At 40.1% G+C, this 14,849-nt stretch overlaps 1 protein-coding gene across 2 annotated transcripts; it reads left to right on the top strand.

Annotated features, from left to right (window-relative positions):
* Window positions 1-225: 225 nt before the first annotated feature.
* CTLA4 (cytotoxic T-lymphocyte associated protein 4) lies at window positions 226-13,595 on the top strand. 2 transcript variants are annotated; one of them, XM_088167899.1, is made up of 5 exons: window positions 226-486; window positions 8,989-9,123; window positions 10,303-10,653; window positions 11,579-11,688; window positions 12,625-13,595. In XM_088167899.1, exons 2-5 carry the CDS (start codon window positions 9,066-9,068, stop codon window positions 12,784-12,786), a joined length of 681 nt encoding a protein of 226 aa, XP_088024025.1. In that variant the 5' UTR covers window positions 226-486; window positions 8,989-9,065; the 3' UTR covers window positions 12,787-13,595. The 2 variants fall into 2 exon arrangements, with proteins under 2 accessions (XP_088024025.1, XP_014735824.1); XM_014880338.2 differs by having other exon boundaries at window positions 8,894-9,123.
* The last annotated feature ends 1,254 nt before the right edge of the window (window positions 13,596-14,849 follow it).

Raw genomic sequence — 14,849 nt, 5'->3', positions numbered from 1 at the left:
CATTTGTGCAAATTGCAAGCAGCAATACTAAAGCAAGAAGCAAGTGTGTTCCTCTTCAAGGTCAGCTGAAAAACCTGGCAGCATTAGGGTAAATGAGGCCAGGGTCCTCCTTCAGAGAGGCTGCTGGGGAGGAACTGGCTGTGTGTCACTTCAGGAAGGTGTTGATTGACAGCAAAGAGGAACCTGGCAGCCTTTGCTTCCCTCCACGCTCACTGGTGGCAGCATTGGCAGTCGCAGGGCACGGAGAAGAGGGAAATGAAAGAGATAGCGGTGGCTGCAAAAGGAGGGGGAAATCAAAGCTTCTCCTTTCCCTCCTCTGCCTCTGGTCCCTCAGTTTGACCTTGTGTGTCTCAGTTCTGTTGTGTTTCTTGGTGTTTGTTTTCCCTAGGGGTTCACCTGCAAGGACAGACCTCTGTGAAGAGAATCCCTCCACCCTTTGCCAAAAAGAATTCCTGCCCTGCTGGAGATCCTCAGACACATCAGCTGGTAGGCCAGGCCTGCTCTCCCTGCTCTCTCTGCTCTCTCTGCCATCCCTGCCATCCCTGCCATCCCTGTATCCCTGCTATCCCTGTATCCCTGCTATCCCTGTATCCCTGCTATCCCTGCCATCCCTGTATCCCTGCTACCTGGGGGTGCCATGGGTGCCCCAGGGACACGTGGCTGCTCCTCGTCCTTTCTTCTGACATCATCAGAGTAGTAACAGGTTTTGTAAGGAACTTGCATGAACTAACATGAACCAAGTCATGTAACCATTTCTGTCCTCTTAGTTTGCCTCACAGGATGGCAGCATTTGATATCTCAAAAGATAAAGAACATTTTGTTGTAAGCAAAAGAAAACTAGAGAAGATTGATGGTGGTGTAAGGGAGGGTGGAAATGAGCTCAAAACTATAGAGAAGGCAAAAGTCTAAATAATCAGATGAATGAGGAGGGTTGTAGTGTGCGAGTGGAGAGTCATTGAGTCATGTTTCAAGCTTGTACCATAAAATGATCTATAACTATTTCCCAGAAGGTGATTAGTTTGCATAATTCAGAAGTTTTATGAAGGGTGTTCATTGGAACTCAATGAATAATTATTTTTTTGTGTTTCACTGGCAAATTTGGAAAGTCAAGAGGGCTCATTTCAGTCAGACTGAAAGGAAAAAAATTAGAGGAAGTAAAACAATAATTTGGAAGCTTCAAAACAGACATTTAATCCTAAAACATCCAAATCACTGATTTGGATGGTGACTATTTAATTATTATTCAATATTTTCAAATAGAGGGTTTTTTGGAAGGAAAATAATGCTTTGAAAGAAAATGAAAATAATTTAATTTGTAAAAACCATTGAGAATTATTTAATATGAAACTGATTTTTTTCCTTGTTATTAAAGAATAAGATTGTACTGGCCAAGCTCTTGAAGTGTATTACTATCTCCTGTCCTAAACTTTTGGCTGCAGAAGTTTATTTCAAAAATAAAAGCCCCATTCCAAGGCTTGACAGTATATCAGGCAAATGCAAATTTCTCAAGACTTCAGATCCTGCAGCTCCATGTGTCTCCATCTCCACAGTGGCCCAGGGACTTTAACAAAACACTAATCAGTCACTGCCAAATCACAGACAGAAATTACAGCTGCATCCTCTCCAGAGCCCACATTTGCCAGCTCAGTGCATTATGATTTAATACACAATCTATTATTAAATATCTTGAAAATGAAATTACTCTGTTTCAGGACACAGTATTAAAAGAGCAGCAAGAAAAGTGCTCTTACAGAGCATTTGTAGTTAAACACCTCCAAGGCAGGAATGGGTAATGCTGTAGTTCAGTAGCTGAAGGAATGGTATTGAAGGGAGACTGAGTCCTGCTTAACCCCTGTAGCCCAGAGCCCTTGGTACAGAGAGACAATGTATTGTCACTGAACCTTGATCCCTGGCAATAACCCAACACAGGCTGACACATGAGGCACGTAGTATTGTGGGAACACCAATTACAAGGCTGTGACAGCAAAATTTGTTGATGTGCTTAGATTAATGAGAACCAGGTAGTCTGCTTTCTACTTTTTCTAAAAGGCATCAGTTAGTTGCTGACACTTGAAACTCACAAAGTACAATGGCCATTTAAATGAGCAAACATAGCAAAAAATCTTAGGAAGTGAAACTTTCTCAAGAAAGTTTTGCTTCACTGCTGTTGCTCTTGCTGAAAAAGGTTCCCTTCATCTTTTTCTCATTTCACCCATTATTGGTTCTACACAGAAAATTGAAAAAATATGTTTTGCTGGGTCTTTTTTTGCAAAAGAGCTAATGATTTAAAAAATGAAATAAATTGTGGGGCAATTAAAAAAAGTTTTATGAAAACAGGTACATGCATTTTCTTAAAAAAATTCCCTTTTCCTCAACATTTCTTCAAAATTGTAAAATTCAAAACATTTCTTCCTATTTTGCTTAGAGTTTGATTTTTATTTTACCCCATTCTTGACATTTTTTTTCTTTGTATGTACCAGATACAATCTCACTGATATCGAAAAGAATTCCCCAAGTGGTGTGTTACCCACAAACCCATCCTCTCTTACTGATTTTGCAGCCTTTTTTCACAATTTCTTTCCCCTCTGAAAATACATTTGCAAACTTCTTTGATTGTCCCCTTCATCCCTAACCAACAAAACTGATCACTATCATACATTGTATTACGTTATCCCTGTGGCTAAAATGTAAAGAATTCTTTTGGAGGATGGATTTGAATTTTAAAATGTAGGATTTCCTAGCTTGTGTTTTCAGGTATGATAGTGGGAGGAACCAGCTAGAGCTGTGATGAAGCACTTAGGTTGAATGCTCACTGCAGTCAAAGACTTTATAGCAGGCATTAATCAATGCTCAGCTTAAATAACCAGGAGAGCAAGCTGGTCATACTCACACATACAAGTTAATATCCTTAAGAGCTGCTATGATGTGACTGTTTAAAAATATGAGAAAGACAAAGCTTGTAGGGAGCACTAATATCTGTCAGCAAAGAGGGAGAGTAAGAAGGAGGAGCTTCTGAGCAGAGAGGTAGAGGCTTGTCAGCTATTTCAACCTTCTCTTTGGCTAGTGGAAGACTTCAGCCCCCCCCCTTGCACATATGGCCTTTCAGATATTTCAGGAGTTTGTTTTGTACTGAGCCCTGGTAGGTACTTTGGGAAAGGGCAATTGTTAAGTCCTAGAATTACGGTTTCAAATACTTCATAAACTAGGGAAGACAAAGGGAGTTTCGGTTATCACTAATCCATGAGTAAGGCTTTGTACATGAGATCAGATTCTGTGGGGAAGAGTGGGTTGAACAACAAATCCTGCAGCTGATACATCTTGGAAGGTACAGGACCTGCTTTTAGTTTGCTGATGCCAGCCATAAAGCCACTGCTTGGCTAAGAGACTTCTGGGCAGGTTTTGTCTCAGAATATACTTCACTCAGTGACATCTGAAAGCACAAAAAGGCTGCATGCACCCTTCACTGATGCAGCCACTCATATTTCTGTCAAAATATCCTTTTTCCTCTTGGTATTCTCATTTCCCTACATCCATCTCATTGCAAGCCCTCTGAGATTCCCACGGAGAAGCTGTTCCCCTAAAATGTCCAAGACTTGTGGCTTGTGTTCCCAAACTTGGTGTGCCCCTGAGAAGAAATGCATACTGTGCTGTATTTCTGAGATCTAGCTCCTGCAAAGACAAAATGTAGACATGGTTGAATGTGACCAAATACCTTTAGAAGCCTTAGCTCATGATTCTCCTTCATCTCAACTGCTGAAACAATCTCTGCTGGCCTGGACAAACATTGGCTCACTCCTGCATATTCCAAATGTTAGTGTGAATATGTCAGTTTGAACACCTTCATTCTCTTTGTGCCTGTCAAGTGACTTCTGGCTTCTGCTACATTACTGACTTCTCTCTTAATTTAATTTAATTTACTTTCATTTTCTAGTCCATCCCATGCTAACTATCAGCTCACCTCCACTCTTCAGAAATGCCCTCCAGACTTCAGCAAACAAAGCTGATCTTCATTACTCACTTGTCATTAATTCAAAGAAGTACTTTAGAATCTGCTCTGTGCCCTTCCTTGGATGAACTTCACATTGTGAGCTTACGAAAATGCCTTTCTTTGTCAAGTCTCCTGTCTTTCAAACATTTGGATTCTCCATAAATCTATGGTGCTGGAGCACTGTCTCCTTTACATATACTTCATTGGGTTCTTTGCTTTATAAAGGTTTAATTCTAGGTTTTACAGGAGTCCTGCTTCAATCTTAATACTTTGAAATACCATAATTGTCTTTCTTTTTTTTTTTTTTTTTTTTTTTTACATCAGGGACTTCATTAGCCGTGTGTAAACTGGAAGTAGGCTTTTAATTATTCTCCTCATCTGTACTCTTTAAAAATATTTCTTACCCATCTCATTTTTTATTAGAACGTAATTTCTCACATGTTTTCAGCACTAATTTATTCTCATGTCCCTCAATAATGCAAACTTCTGCAGTGTCAGAGCCAGAGACTCAGAAATATGTCTACCTCTTGCTGTTTTTCCTTTTTGCAATGCTTTAAGAAATAAAGGAAAGTGGAAGTAAAACATTTCTCCAGTCATGGGGTACACTTAATGGCCTAACTTTAGACTTGGGGGGTTCCTTTGGTCTTTCTCTGCTTATTCATGAAAACAGACTAACTTTCAGTGTTTGCTTTGGGGTGAAGATATCTGCTTCACTCTGTGCTCAATCGCAAGTGATTGGCCTAGAAAAAACAAATATGTGGAGCTGTGCTTTGGAAAACTCCATCCAGTAAAGGAAAGTCATTAAACATCTGTGAAGACACTTATGGTCTCTGTTAAATTTTGTCCTAAAATCTTTCTCTTGCCACAATCCCCCACAGAAAACTGGAGAAGAATAAGGAAGTTGGTGTGTGAAGACCTTTTGCCTGTGTTGTTTCTCAGGCCTCTGTCTCTATTTCCTCTTAGTTCTGTCTGTATCTCTTTCCATTCATCTGACATCTTACATTTTGTCCATAAGCTTCATGGGAATGGGGTGGGGACAATACATTCAAACAGGACTGGTTGCTACTGGGATGACAAATAACTGGTTTATGACAAATAACATGTAGCAAACCTGGCCAGGTAAGGGCTAGAATGCAGACACTCGAGGCTAACTGAGAACTGGCAGCATTAAAAAGTTGGGAAGAAATGTGCCCTCTGTGTTAGATATTTATAGATGCTGTGCATATCAGGAAAGCTCAGATAAAATTGACTTTATAGTAGGAGAAGCAAAGAAAACAAAGCCTAGCTTCCAGAAAAGAAATACCAATGATTGTATCACAAAGAAAAAGGACATTCGCATATCCACCCCCATCTCAAATATTTTTGGACAATCTGCTCATCAGCAGAAGCTCACAGGAAGAATAAGCTCATGTGCCCAAAGAAGCAGTGGAAAGAGAATTCCTCAGCTAGTGCTGTCCTCATCTCTTCTGACTCTGGATTGAGGGCACAGGCTTAGGACTGGAGAGCAGCATCTACAAAACCAGGTTAGAAGCTGAGAAAAAGACAACAATTCTGAGAGACTTAAAAATCAGTAGTTTTCTGATGTGAATTGTGATTCCTTCAGGAACAAAGTCTGATCCACCAAAGTTGGTTATATCTAGGACTTTAACTAAACTAACCAGGTTTTAGTCCTTTAATGGTAATGAAATGGTATTTTTCCAGTCACTCTGTTATTTCCTTTTCTCTTTACTTCTTGTTTTGTACAAAAGATCTTTTGTTCAGCCCTACCACTCAGAGGTCTGGATTTTTTTCAAATGACAGTGCATTTCAAAACCTCAATAGGTTTTTCAAAAACCCGATAGGTTTGCCCCAATAGGCAAACGAACATGGTAAAAACGTGAACTGTTTAACATAGTAAGACATGATCTCACATCTGAGTTTAGCAAAATATCCTGAAACCAGATACTTATGCAAATTATAAGAATTTCTTCTCCCCATTACATCTTAAGCAATTTACCAAGCAAGTTCCTGTCACAGAAAAAAAACACAGGCAGCATGAGACAGGCTTACAAGTGGGAAAATAATTTTGTGAATAAAAACGTTTTGCAATGGGAATTCTGACAGGGTATCAGCAAGACACTCTAATAAGTGTTCAGTGAAGAAAAGCAAATCACTAGAATGCAAGTGACTAACCCAAAATGAGAAAGAAACTTACATGAGAAACTGAGTTATTTAACTTCCTAGCAATCTGAGTAATCACAGTAATATAGTCCAGTGTAAAACTGCATGTCCCTCCCTCAGCTAAGTTCAAAGAGGTCATGAAGCCCAAGCTACTCCTAAGGTGAACCCTTTGTTTAAGGCTCTGCAGCTTTAAACTGCAAAGCCCTCAGTCCTCTCCCCTGCTCTGGCACTTGACGGGGGTAGCCTATGTAAAGTATAAAGGTTTCCTGTGACCTGGGAATTAATATCACCCCTTAGAACAAAGATCACTGCAGTGTAAGTATGTGCATTAATGAAAGAAGAATATCATGTTGATCTTTTGGAGCACAAAGCGCAAGCTTTTAGAAACAGCCTGAAGAATAGCATGACTTACAGATCTGAATCTCAAAGTCAAAATTAGGGCTCTTCTTTCAGCCATTCCCTTGCCCGGCCACTAGACCATGTGTAAGGTTCCATTTATGGGAAAGGGTGAAAGATGAAAGGTTCCCAAGATAAAAGAGTCAGGGCAGGAAGATACCAGACTCCACAGAAAGTGCAGTAACTAGGTAAAATAGGTCCTGTGGCTGTAGCCCACAAAGCATGGTGTGTATTTTTCATATGATATATTCGAGAAGGGGGGAAGCAGAAGTCTGGAGACTCTTGACCAGCTGAAAAGTCGTTAGATAAGAGACACAGAGGAGAGAAAAGGTGTTCCTAGTGATTCTTGTGGATTTTCTTTTAGTGGGGAACTCATTCTGTTATCAATACCTTATTCCATGCCATAACTGAGCTGGGAAGGATAGGAGCAGTGAAAGTGAGATCTTATTTGGAGCAAGATCTCTTCTACTGCATGATCTACCTGCATGCATTAACTCCAGAGCCAAAGTCTGATTAGGTAGAAGACACCATGGCAAGGTAATCTCTATCCATTGGAAGGGATAACCAAAGGCAGCCTGGGATCATTTCAGGCTGCTGTATCTGTGAAGACAGAGACGACTTCAAGAGACTCCGCAGGGAGACATGTTGTGCTTTACTTAGAAGAGAATTATCATAACACAAAGCCTTTAAGGAGGAATAAGGGTAAAAAGGAAAAAGTCGTGGATCTGAAAATGCACCTTGAGAACAAAACAGCCAGGAAACAAGATGAGTACCACTGGAAACAAAGCTTGCTAGAGCATTCTCAAACAGGAGAGAGAGGAGCGCCAGAGCGCTGCCTGTCACTCTAGCAGAGCAAGATCCTGTGGGTTATGTGTGGCATGAACACTGAGTTTTACATGGCAGTCCTTTGCCAGTGTTTAGTGGCTAATTACACCAACAATTTGCAGCCTCAATAATTATCAGGACATGACACCATAGTTGATGAAGCTCAAATGCATAATTTGTTTAACTGCATGCAAAACCCAAGCCCAAAAGATGCAAAGGGCAGATAATTTAGTTACTACTCTGGATATGAAAATAGGCAGGCATAACCTGGTAATTGAATGCCATAGATCTCACTGATATTCTGGTACATGATGTTGCAATAGCATTTATTTTACATTTAATATTAAAATTGATTTAAGCTTGTCTTACCAGTAATACAGTATGTGCCTGTCTCATTATTAAGGTGCAGTTTTTAATTTTCCCATAGCATTATTTTTATTTATCATCAGATCTGTTTTAAATGCTGGTTATGATTAAAATGACTGTGAATCTGTCATTCCAAACAAATATTGGATAACCTAGGTATAGAAGCAGCAAACTTATTTATATCATTAGGTATTTATGTGATTTCAAGACTAAGTGTTTATCCTGGATCTTTGGATTGGGCCTGCTAGTGTTCAAGAACTAATGCTGTTAGTTTTTCTAGTCACAGAGCAAAAGCAGGTCTTCGCAATCTAGTAGATCAACATATATAAACGATGAAGCACCTTCTAAAAGACCTTCTCAAAGTGTGGGTAAAAAAAAGAGTGCTGACCTTCAGGATATGTGACAGCTTATGATATAAAAAAGCAAAACAATTTTTAGAGCTTACATGACTTTTAAGAGGTCCACGAGCAAAAACTGTTTCACTGAGATTTGAAATGACGCAGGTGCTCTAAGCAGAGATAGCAATAATCAAAGCTCCTGCAGTGTTTCATCTGTTGATGTCAAGGTAGTTAGGCAGTAAAGTCCATAGGTAGCAAAGTTCTGTTCAGATGTGGAAGCCATTAGCTATAAACCTGGATAATTTTTTCTTGGAAACAGGAAAGCTTTAAGAGGCTGGGTTATGATTCAAGTCACATTTCTGATATAAAAAGATGAAGTAATTGCAAGTGTAACCAGTATTTTGAAGGGGGCACCAATTTTTAAACATCAAAAGCACTAACATTAAAGCAAGCAAAGAAATTGGGGGTGGAGGCAAGTCCTCCATAGAAAAGATAGCTCGCAGTGATTCACTGTGCCACATTAGGCAGAAGTACAGTTCTCTGCACATTGCCCTGGTAGGAAATACCAGATGATTGCTAAAATATTAAGTGCTATGATTCTGCAAGCTGACACCCCCAAAGGACCTGAAATGCTCTAATGATATTACCTTTCCTCCCACAATTCTTGAAGCAGAATGGACGGCAGTTTCAGATTGAATATATATTTTCCATCTGCTGATTAGTTGTTTTGTTCATGCTTTGAGGTTAACTGTGCACGTACTAATCAAACCCACTACTTCCTTTCTCGTGAAACCAAAACAAAGCTTCATACTACTTTCAGGTATCTGGGATCAAAGCTATATATACACACAGGCTCTGTGTGGGTTCAAACATTTCGAAGATTCGGTATCCTGAAAGGTGTCACCTCTTTTCCAGTCCTGAGAGTTCCAGTTCATCTTAAAGTCTGAAGGCATCAGACCTTCAGCCTCTTCAGCATCTGTCCCAGCACAGGAATGCTCTCAATATTGGTCACCGTGGGCTTTCTCTGCACAGCCACTGCCATTGCTGAAGGTGGGTAGATGAAGGAAGCAAGGTGTCCGGGGGTGTTGACTTGTTTTCAGTTTCATGTTCTTGCAGGAGAGGACTTGGTACAACAGGGAAAGGAAGGTGACATAGGACTAATGGGAGCAAGGTCTTGGTGCACTGCAAGGTGTCTGGAAAACCAGACAGAGACTTTAGAGCAGTACTATCTGCAGAGACACTGGGCAACATTCAGAGTAGCTCAAGAAGGAAGAAAAACCAGGCCCTGCAAGTGAAGTTGTGACAGCTGATAACATGGGTATAGAGGTTTGAATGCATGGAGAAATTTTATTCTTCATCTGGAATTCTTGCACTGCAGAACTGAGAATATAAACACTGCCCCAAAATGGACTGATATAAAATGAGATTGAAAAAATAATACTGCATCTTCCCAGCTTATTAAAGCTAAAGTGCCTTCCCATCATGTGTCAGGACAGAATATGAAGTTGCAGAAAGCTGTCAGTGAGGTTGTACATGGTACAGTAATTTCCCCCTAACATTTTATTGGCAGTCTGTTTATCAGGCTTTGCTGTGTGCTGCTATATTGGCTTGGAGTATAAATTGTTGCTATACTGTGGTTTGGGAGTAGCTAGTTAAAAATAAGGAGAAAAAATGATCAGAAACAAAAGTATGCAAACAGATTTTCTATTCAGTTTTACTGTTACCTTAATAATTCTGTTCTGTTTTCCATACAGGATGTCAACTTTTTTGTCCCGAAATGTAAACATGTTTATTTCTACTAGGCAGAAATTGTGGTTTAAAAGCCTGATTTTCAATTTCAAATTTCAGCCTTATCAACTATAGGCTGTTTTTTTTATTATTCTTTTGCATATTAAGAAGTTTGTGTTGAGGGAAACTGAAGCATGCAGGTCATTCATTGCTCATCTAAGTGGGCCAAATAATGTACTATTTAAGCAACCAGTAATCACTGAGATGTATAATATCATTTTTAGTAATCAAAACATTTCTTGAGCTTTTAAAAGAATATTAATGCAGTGCTAACATGAACTGTGGTCTTTGAGTCCTTTCTTTGAAAGCAGCTTTTCTAGGAATTACTCATGGATAATAGGAGGCAGCATGACTCCCTTCCTGCTGTGCAGGTTTGAAGTAAATGACTCCAGATCCTTTCTTGATAGTTCACTTACCATCATGCTCTTTACTTCCTTACAGTAATGGAAGTGACTCAGCCAGCAATGGTGCTGGCCAACAGGCAAGGAGTCGCCAGCTTGGTGTGTAAATACAAGAACATCGGGAATGCAAAGGAAATTCGAGTGACTTTGCTTAAACAGACTGGTGACCAGTTCACAGAAATCTGTGCTTCATCATACACCATGGAGTTTAAAACATTCTTTGTGGAAGAGGTCATTCAGTGCCATGTTACTCCCGGCCAAAACAATGTGACCCTCACCCTGGCTGGCCTGCAAGCAAATGACACCGGGCTTTACATTTGCAAAATGGAGAGGATGTACCCCCCACCCTATTTTATGAACAAGGGAAATGGGACACATCTCTATGTCATTGGTAAGGCAAGCAGGTTTACAGTACTGTGATATTTCCAAGTTAAGGTAGTTGCTGTTATGTCTCAAAGGTCTTCAGAGTTCGCTTTGTAAGAAGTGAGGGTGAATGCTGGTTTCAGCACTGAAAACTTGATTAGCTCTTATTTCTTTCAGGTCTCCCTGCACACACCCAAAACAAGCATAGTCATAGCCATGGGATGATAGCATAAGCAACACCATGCAGTGCACACATATGTCTAGGCAGTTAGATACAGAAGTGCAAAAGTAACTGAGTAAGTGATGAACTCTTCTACAGATAAGGACTCTTTTCATTGAAGGTTGAGTAGGCAGCAACTCAGAGCTCAGTCCTGGTGGTCTCCTGGTGATGCCTTAAGTTTTAGCTTTCTTATTTTCCAGATTCTATACTGCATTAGTATGTAACTCTGAACTTCATATAAAGTGTTAGAAAGTTCTCTTCACAGTTTAGTTAGGTAAAACAATCCTTTTCCAGCCTGAGAACCAAGGACACCGTTGCAGCTTCGGGCCCAAAAAAGTATAAACAGCAGCGAATTGAGGAGAGCAATCTGGGAGGATGGGACTTCATAACCTGAAGTTGTAATTGGACAATTAACCTCAACATGTAAACGAACAAAACTTATAAAAGTGTGAAAACTCATGACACCCTGTCCATCTTGGGCCCATTTTGGGTCCATCTTGGATGGAGCCACAGCCAGGCTCTTTCCTGCCCAAGGTGTATCCTTTGAAGGCCTTTTTAATAAACACCTACTTTATTCCTTTAATGCTGTCTAGCCTCTGTTCTAGGTAGCCTCTTTAGGCATCACTGGGATAGCACATCCTAGAGAAAAGCAGTGTAGAGGCTGACTTATTGACTCTAGGGCCTTTCTTATGAGGCTCGTGTGACATGACTTGTGTGATATCATATGTTTTAGATCCAGAACCTTGTCCAGACACTGCCATATATCTCTGGGTATTAGGAGCTACTGCCTCAGGATTTTTTCTTTACAGTATCATCATCTCAGCCATTCTTGTGGGCAAAGCGGTAAGTCCCATCAACTCAGCCCCCCTTCAGTTAATAATACCACATTGTGTGATGAGGACAAGAAGAAAGAAATGAGAACAGGGAAGAACACTGGGAACAAACCCAGTGGGATGCTCCATTATACTAGTACAATGTTATTACAACAATGCAAACTAAGAGAACTTGCTGGAGCTGCCTCTTATTTATGGCTCATTTGTGTTGCCAGCATACTAGAAAGCAGTCAGCTTCCATCAGCTGGACTGAACCTTGGTTTAGGGCTGGATGCTTAAAACCAGGCAAAGTCCTGGATGCTTCTTGGATTTAAGGCAACAGTCTTCATATGTACTCTCATTTCACAAATTATTCACACAAAATCCCAGAATTTGGTTTTTTCCTTTTCTCATCATTCACCTCTGCAAAGCAAATTTAAACAGCTTTCTCCTTGGATGGGGGAAGTGTAACTTTAAGCATTTTTAATATCACAGCTAGAAATGTCTGAACAAAAGCATGCAAAATGTAAATCTGTCTTGCCTTTTTCCACAGGGGTCTGCAGCACTCATAGTCTGTTAGAAATGTACCTGAGCTTGAAACCAATCAATGTCTCTGTCCCATATTTTTCAAGCAGTCCTTTTCCCTAGAAGTTAAATTAAGCTGTCAGGTGTAGGTGAACACTCCTAGCTTTGAACCAACACTGAACTCTGAAGCGGGGCACCTTCAAAGGGCTAAATGAATGGCAGGATTCTTTTTTCTTTTTTTTTTTTTTAAATAAATAGCCCCTGTACATCCTGATCCTCCCTCAGATGCTCTTAACATATCTCCTACAAAGAGGCAGAGAAAGGTGTCTAGAGTACATTCTACTCAGCAAAGGAAGAACATCCATCAGTTTCTCTAAAATGTGCTGGTCAATAATTATGCTATGATTGCTTGTTTATTTTACTTTCTTCCCATGTGTTACAGATAAAGAGAAGACAATGTCTCACTACTGGAGTCTATGTGAAAATGCCTTCTGAAAAGCTAGAGAAAAAAGTGATTCCATTCCACATCACTGTTAACTGTAACAAGGAAAGAGAGAATCCATTTCCTAGCTGGAGTGGAGAGTCTTCTAATTCATTTCAGTGAAAGAAATGAATTAACTGTCTTTTTACAAAAGGTGTACAGGAAGGTGAGAGAATATTCTTTGTGACTTCAATGGTTTGAAGGAGAATTAATAGTATATGTATTCATATTTGAAGACTAACCCTGTCACATAAAAATGGCTACATTAGGCCATTGACTTTTTTGAGATGTATTGTACCAATATGTAATATATATATATATATATATGTGTGTAGCATTAAGAGCTATTGCTGTTGCAGTTGAACATCTTACTGTCAAACTTCATCATGCCTACTGATCAACTGAAATCCAAACACTATTATGACAGAGTTTTGTGTGTTATTGCAAGGCTGATCCACAAGTCTGGGGGGCAGAGGTAGGAGAGCACACTAGTGTACAAAGGAATGTTGACTTTTTTCCCTGCATTGGTATTTATTAGTTCCATTTCTGGCGTTAGTGCTCTGCACTTCCACAGAGGCCTCCCCATAGGCTGGAACAGATGACAGTGCTGCTCTAGGAGCCTGATCTCATCTCCCGTGAGTGGCATTGTGTCCCAGAAGTGCTGTGATGGAGCTGACTGATGACCTCTGAGCCAGTGCTGACAGTTTGGTTTGAGGAAAAGCTCCAGCAGGAGCCCTCTTAGGCCGTGCTAGGAGAATGCTCCAGCTCTGCTGGGGCCTTGTGTTTTACAAATGCTAAATTAGCATCTATCCAAAAGGCAGAAGTATGTTGCTGTATTTAACAAAGTCTATTTTCCATGAAAATACTGACAGTATATAATCTTGTTTATTACTTATGTACCATTCAATAAAAACCCTGAAGCTTTGCCCAAATTCGAGTTCATTTCTTGTTCACCATTCTCAGAAGAAACAGGAAGTGGCTACATGTTAGAAAGCAGTGAAGACACCCTGTACCTTTCCTCTCTGAACCTGTGTTTTGCCCTTCAGAGACAGCCTGTGTGCTCATGCCAACACTTCGTTCTCAGCTCTCCTCCTCAGCCAGCCACCATAACAATCTGTCAGTTCTTCTATTTGTCTAGTTACAGCTGCTGTGATGTGCTTCAGAGACACTACCAATCAAGTTTTCACTTCCAGCAGAGTGACTTGTAGAAAGTAGTTGTAATGTCTTTGACAGCACCTCCTGTACATGTTTAAACAAAAAACTTGTCCTAGTTTCAAATCCTGTTTTCTTTGCACCACTCTGACTGACACTCTCACTCACTAAATGCCAGTCAACACACAAAGCTGCTGGAGCTTAAAACAATTTCAGAATTCTCAGCTACTATCTATTAATTTCACTCTTTACTATTAAAATTTGACCTTGCAACCCAAAACACTGGCAGCATGTGCCTCTGTTTCACAGCTGTGAACTCATCTTGGCTGCACAGCTGTGCAGCCAAACCCCAGAGTCTTTTATTGCATGTTCTTGCAGTAGTAGCAGCTCCCAGAACACCAAATCTCATAGCTCTTTTAATCTGCTTTCCTTCTCTTGCCCATTCATCTGGCACCACCTCCAACTGTGCAGAAACACATTCAAATTCTCAATTTGCCAATGTTTGTAGGTGCTAACTGCTCTCTCCGTGTTGATATACAAGTGTGCTGCATTAAGTAAAAGTAGCATCTGATGACACATCCTTTTTTTTTGAAGGTGTTTTCTATTCTGACATTATTTTTCTCTAATTTTTCACTAGTGGTGTTTTGGGGATAAAAAATGGTAGAAGATCACGTATCTATTGTCACTCCAAAATGACTAAACTTCTGCCCTTTCAGGTGCAGCCTGATCAGGCAAGTGTGTTCCATGGCTCCATAATGAAAAATAGGTTTGACCTATACATCCACTTGTAGAAACTGTACAAAGCATGAATAATTATCCAGGGCAATTTTTTTCCACCACAGCAAGTAGTGAATCACGTGTCTGACTCCTAATCAAATTGACTATTTCTTTTTTTTCCTTTCCTTGGAAATTCCCCTATACTGGGACCAAGAACTTACTTTTCCTAAGCCATCTAAAAGCAGTTCAAGTACATTATTTTCTAAGCTTATCCCTCCTGGGTGAAGAGATGCTTTGGATCTGTATCCACAACCTCA

This window comes from Sturnus vulgaris, chromosome 7, assembly GCF_052056855.1.
Source record: "Sturnus vulgaris isolate bStuVul1 chromosome 7, bStuVul1.hap1, whole genome shotgun sequence".
In the NCBI taxonomy this organism is placed as follows: Eukaryota; Metazoa; Chordata; class Aves; order Passeriformes; family Sturnidae; genus Sturnus; species Sturnus vulgaris.
The sequence above is the reverse complement of the archived record's forward strand: the minus strand, read 5'-3'. Positions and strand labels throughout refer to the sequence as shown.